We start from the raw sequence: 4,481 nt of genomic DNA on the forward strand, positions 1-4,481 counted from the left end.
AAATGAAACCATAACCCAGACTGAAGCTGCACCAAAGGAAGGAATAGGTAATGGAACAGGTCCTTCTACCCAGGGCAACCTGACAGGGGGAACTGAACAAAGAAGAACTGATCCTCAAACCCGGAGGGAACCTATCCATGAACCTGTTCCTCAGTAACAAAACACTGAAGGAATATCTAAGGGAAACCAGCTGGTTGTGAAACCTTATAAATACCAAATTTCTCATCCCATTGAGAACATAATTACTGATCCAACCTCTGGAATCAAAACCAGATCTTCTTTGAAGAATCTTTGTGCTTTTGATGATTTTCTATCTCTTATTGAACCTAAAAATATTGATGAGGCTTTGCAGGATGCAGACTGGGTGAATGCAATGCAATATGAACTCAACCAATTTGAGAAAAGTCAAGTTTGGCATCTGGTACTAAGACCCAAGGACAGATCAGTAATTAGCACTAAATGGGTCTTCAGAAATAAACTTGATAAAGATGGAACAGTTACAAGGAATAAGGCAAGATTGGTAGTTCAAGGATATAGTCAAGAGGAGGGCATAGACTATGATGAGACTTTTGCTCCAGTTGCAAGATTGGAAGCAATTAAACTCCTCGTAGCCTTTGCTGCTTACATGGAATTCTCTCTCCATTAGATGGATATCAAAAGTGCCTTCCGTAATGGCTATCTAAAGGAAGAAGTGTTTGTCAAGGAAGAAGTGTCTTCCTGATCATGTGTACAAGCTTGACAAGGCACTTTATGGACTCAAGCAGGCTCCAAGAGCTTGGTATGAAAGATTATCAAAATTTTTGCTTGAGCATGGCTACAAGAGAGGTAAAATTGACAATACTTTATTCTTGAAAGAAAAAGGTAAAGATCTCTTGGTAGTTCAGATATATGTTGATGATATAATCTTTGGAGCAACCACTGATAAGTAAAGTAAAGAATTTGCTAAACTAAAAGGGAGTGAATTTGAAATGAGTATGATGGGTGAGCTTAATTTCTTTTTAGGCTTACAAATTTTAAAAAAATTCAAATGGAACTATGATCCATCAGCAGAAGTATGTAAAAGAGTTGCTTAAAAGGTTTAAAATGGAAGATTCCAAAGAAATTGACACTCCTATTGCAACAACTACAAAGTTGGATATAGATGAACCTGGTTCATCTGTTGATTAGAAGTTGTATAGGGGAATGATTGGCTCATTGTTGTATCTCACTGCTAGCAGACTTGACATTGTTTTCAGTGTTGGCCTTTGTGCAAGATTTCAGGCGAATCCAAAGGAGTCTCACTTGACTGCTGTCAAGAGGATTTTGAGATAACTAAAAGGCACCACTGACCTTTGTCTATGGTATCCAAAAGGTAGTAATTTCAATCTAGTGGGATATGCTGATGCTGATTCTGCAGGTTTTCTTGTGGATAGAAAGAACACCTCAAGTATGGCACACTTTCTTGGCTCATGTCTTGTGTCTTGGGCTACCAAAACGATAAATTCTGTGGCCTTATCTACTGCTGAAGCTGAGTATGTTGCTGCTACTTCATGTTGTGCTCAATTGTTGTGGATCGAACAATAATTAATGGATTTTGGAATTGATGTTGGTTGTATCCCCATCTTTTGTGATAACACTAGTTCAATTAGTATGACCAAGAACCTGGTTCATCAAAAGAGAACTAAGAACATAGATGTTAGGCATCACTTTTTAGGGACAACTATGAAAAGAGTTTGATCACTGTAGAATTTTGTACTACTGACAAGCAAATAGCTGACATCTTCACAAAAGCTCTAAGTATAGATCACTTTGAAAGGAACATGTTAGAATTAGGGATGATTAAGATTACCTAAAAGGACCAGTTCAAAATTTCACAATCGAAAAAAAAAAAATTGGTTAGAAAATCTGTAAATTTTGTATATAGTTAGATTAGATTTTGCTCAGTCTCATACTTTCAATAGTATACTTTTGTGCCATGTGCTAAAATAACTCATTAATCTCTAATGATATTATCTTTATTTTCTTGGAAAATTCAGACTTACACAAGAGATTTCTCAGTGAAGAACCTGGTTCATCAAGATTACTTGGTATGTATTCTACACTCTGCATAATTTGGAATAATTATATTTGGATCATGATTAAAAGAAGAGTCTCATCTAATCCCAAATCCTTTTTGGACTTATCCATTACAAAATGAACCAGTTCCGTTCAAAAGAAGTCCTAACCATATTAAGTGCCTAGATTCTAGGGATAGTCTTGAACGTCTTCTCAAACTGACTTGCAGTTTGATTAGACTTCTGCAAAAGCTACCGTTACTCATGTGAACTCCTCCACTTTATATTGATTAAGATTCATTTGTTTCTTCACTTCTAAATTTTCAAGCCATCCAAATTCTCTCAAACTTCTCTCATCTTCTACTCTCACACAAACTCGTTTTCTAAAGCTCCCAAACTCAGAAATGGCAAACCCTTCTAAAAATTCTTCATCCTTACCCAAGGAAACCACACCTACACCATCTATCACACCTTCAACCATACCTCTATCTAAGAAAGGAAGAACTAAGTTGCTTGCTCGAAAGACTGTGGCTGGGAGCACATTATCTAAAAAATTAGATAAACAATTGAAGGATAGCCAGGTCCACGAACCTCAGAAATCTGAAGACTCATTTAAGTCTGCTACTGAGGGGGAAGAAACGGTTTCTTCTGAGATTGAACAAGTATCATCTGGCCCTAAAGTTACTCCTAAAACTATTTCTTAGGTTGCTACGAATTTGGAGAATAGGTTTGTGCTGGTAGGATCCATGCCAGGTATTGAAACTACTGAGTCTGGAAAGGTTGGTGGTAAAAATAAAAAAGGAAAAGAAAAAGAGAGTGAGGGTGCTCGGAGTACTGTGAGGGGAAAGGAAAAAGGAGTGGTTGGTTCTTCACCCACTCCTGTTAGTCTAACTAAAGAATCAGGTGCAATGGTTGTTTTGGGTGAGGAATCTGCTGGAATAGAGGAGAGTGTGAGAAAAATGGGGGGAAGTGGGTTCGGAGAAGCTGTTGAGGGGCAGGTTCAACTTGGGAAAATGTAGATGAACCTGTTCCATCTGAACAGAAAACTCTCGCAGACCTACTGAAAAGGGTGACTGCAAGTTACAATCCTAAGAAGAAAGGAAGTTAAGGAGTTAACACCCCTGGCACTGCTAGGGCAAATAAGAGAAAAACATGGGGAAGTGGGTTTGGAGAAGTTGCTGAGGGGCTGGTTTAACTTGGGAAAAATGTACATGAACCTGTTCCATCTGAAAAGGAAACTTTCGCAGACCTATTGAAAAGGGTGACTGCAAGTTACAATCCAAAGAAGAAAGGAAGTTCAGGAGTTAACACTCCTGGCACTGCTAGGGCAAACAAAAAAAGGAAGGCTGCCTCTTCTATCCCTGTTGAAATTCCTCCCACAAGAGGAAGAGCCACAAGAAGTCAGAAGAAGCAGAGTGAGGATGAACTGGAGAAAGCCTTAGAAGAAAGTAAAAGAAAAAATGCTGCTAAGGGAAAGAAGAATATGGGTGAGCCTGTTGACGCTGTTGAAATTGATGAGATAGACCTGGTCCTTCGAGATGAAGATGAGATGGAAGAAATGAAGGTTCTGACTCCTAAAGCTAAGGAAGCCAAGACTTCCACAAAGAAGTCTGTTTCAAAGTCAAAGTTCACTGAACCATCCACTTTGGCTAAAACAAACCAGGTCAGCTGTGAAATCAAGAAAAGTGAAAATTGTGGAGGAAGAAGAATGGAGTGGAGAGGAAGAAGAAGATGATTTTGATGCTGAGAAAGACAAGATGGTCAAATTTGGAAAGAGGACTATCTTGAAAGGCAGACTCCTTAGGGACTTGGAGGAGGAAGGAACGGTGATGCTTTTGGAGAAGTTATAGTTGCAAGGCTGGAAGGACATGGTCCGTTAGATGGATGGCAGGTTGGCCAGAAATGAAATTGTGGAGTTTATGGCCAATTGTGAGATAAAAGATGGTAGGGTCACCAGTGTGGTAAAGGGGGTGAAAGTAACTTTTGATGAGAAAGAGCTGGGAGAAATCTTGGGTGTACCTGCTGAAGGGTACAATGATTATAAGAAACTAAAATGGCCAAGTCTAGAGAATCTCCCTACTGCCCTTGCCATTACTAGGAAATTTGGTGACAATGAAGAGGAACTTAAGCCCAAGGCTATTTACAAAAGTGAGATGAAGCCACCCCACAAAGTGTTGTTCGAATTTGTAAACAAATGTGTGCTGCCTAGGCAGGAAAGGAGACACTTTACCACATTCATGGACCTGGTCCTTATGGAATGTTTGGACAGTGGGTGGAAAATCAATTGGCCTGGGTTTATAATCCAGCTTCTTGATAGGGTTCTAAAGGGCACCAAGACTTATGCCATACCCTATGTCTTTATTCTCACGGCTGTACTTGCACACTTCAAGGTACCCATCAAGAAATGGGAGGTTGGTACAAGCAAGGATCATTTTGGGGTAAATACCC

The 4,481-nt window shown here is 39.4% G+C and overlaps 1 protein-coding gene across 1 annotated transcript; it reads left to right on the top strand.

The window, feature by feature from the left end:
- Positions 1 to 2,437: 2,437 nt before the first annotated feature.
- LOC138907580 (uncharacterized) lies at positions 2,438 to 3,883 on the top strand. The gene is made up of 4 exons (XM_070198182.1): positions 2,438 to 2,695; positions 2,738 to 3,031; positions 3,268 to 3,641; positions 3,697 to 3,883. Exons 1-4 carry the CDS (start codon positions 2,438 to 2,440, stop codon positions 3,881 to 3,883), a joined length of 1,113 nt encoding a protein of 370 aa, XP_070054283.1.
- Positions 3,884 to 4,481: the final 598 nt, after the last annotated feature.

The sequence above is a fragment of the Nicotiana tomentosiformis genome, chromosome 1 (assembly GCF_000390325.3).
Source record: "Nicotiana tomentosiformis chromosome 1, ASM39032v3, whole genome shotgun sequence".
NCBI classification, from domain to species: Eukaryota; Viridiplantae; Streptophyta; class Magnoliopsida; order Solanales; family Solanaceae; genus Nicotiana; species Nicotiana tomentosiformis.

Coding starts and splice junctions, on each gene's coding strand:
- LOC138907580 (XM_070198182.1), top strand. CDS start 2,438: ATGGCAAACCCTTCTAAAAATTCTTCATCCTTACCCAAGGAAACCACA. Junction 3,032..3,267: donor GAGAAGCTGTTGAGGGGCAG/GTTCAACTTGGG, acceptor CCATCTGAAAAG/GAAACTTTCGCAGACCTATT. Junction 3,642..3,696: donor GCCAAGACTTCCACAAAGAA/GTCTGTTTCAAA, acceptor AAAACAAACCAG/GTCAGCTGTGAAATCAAGAA.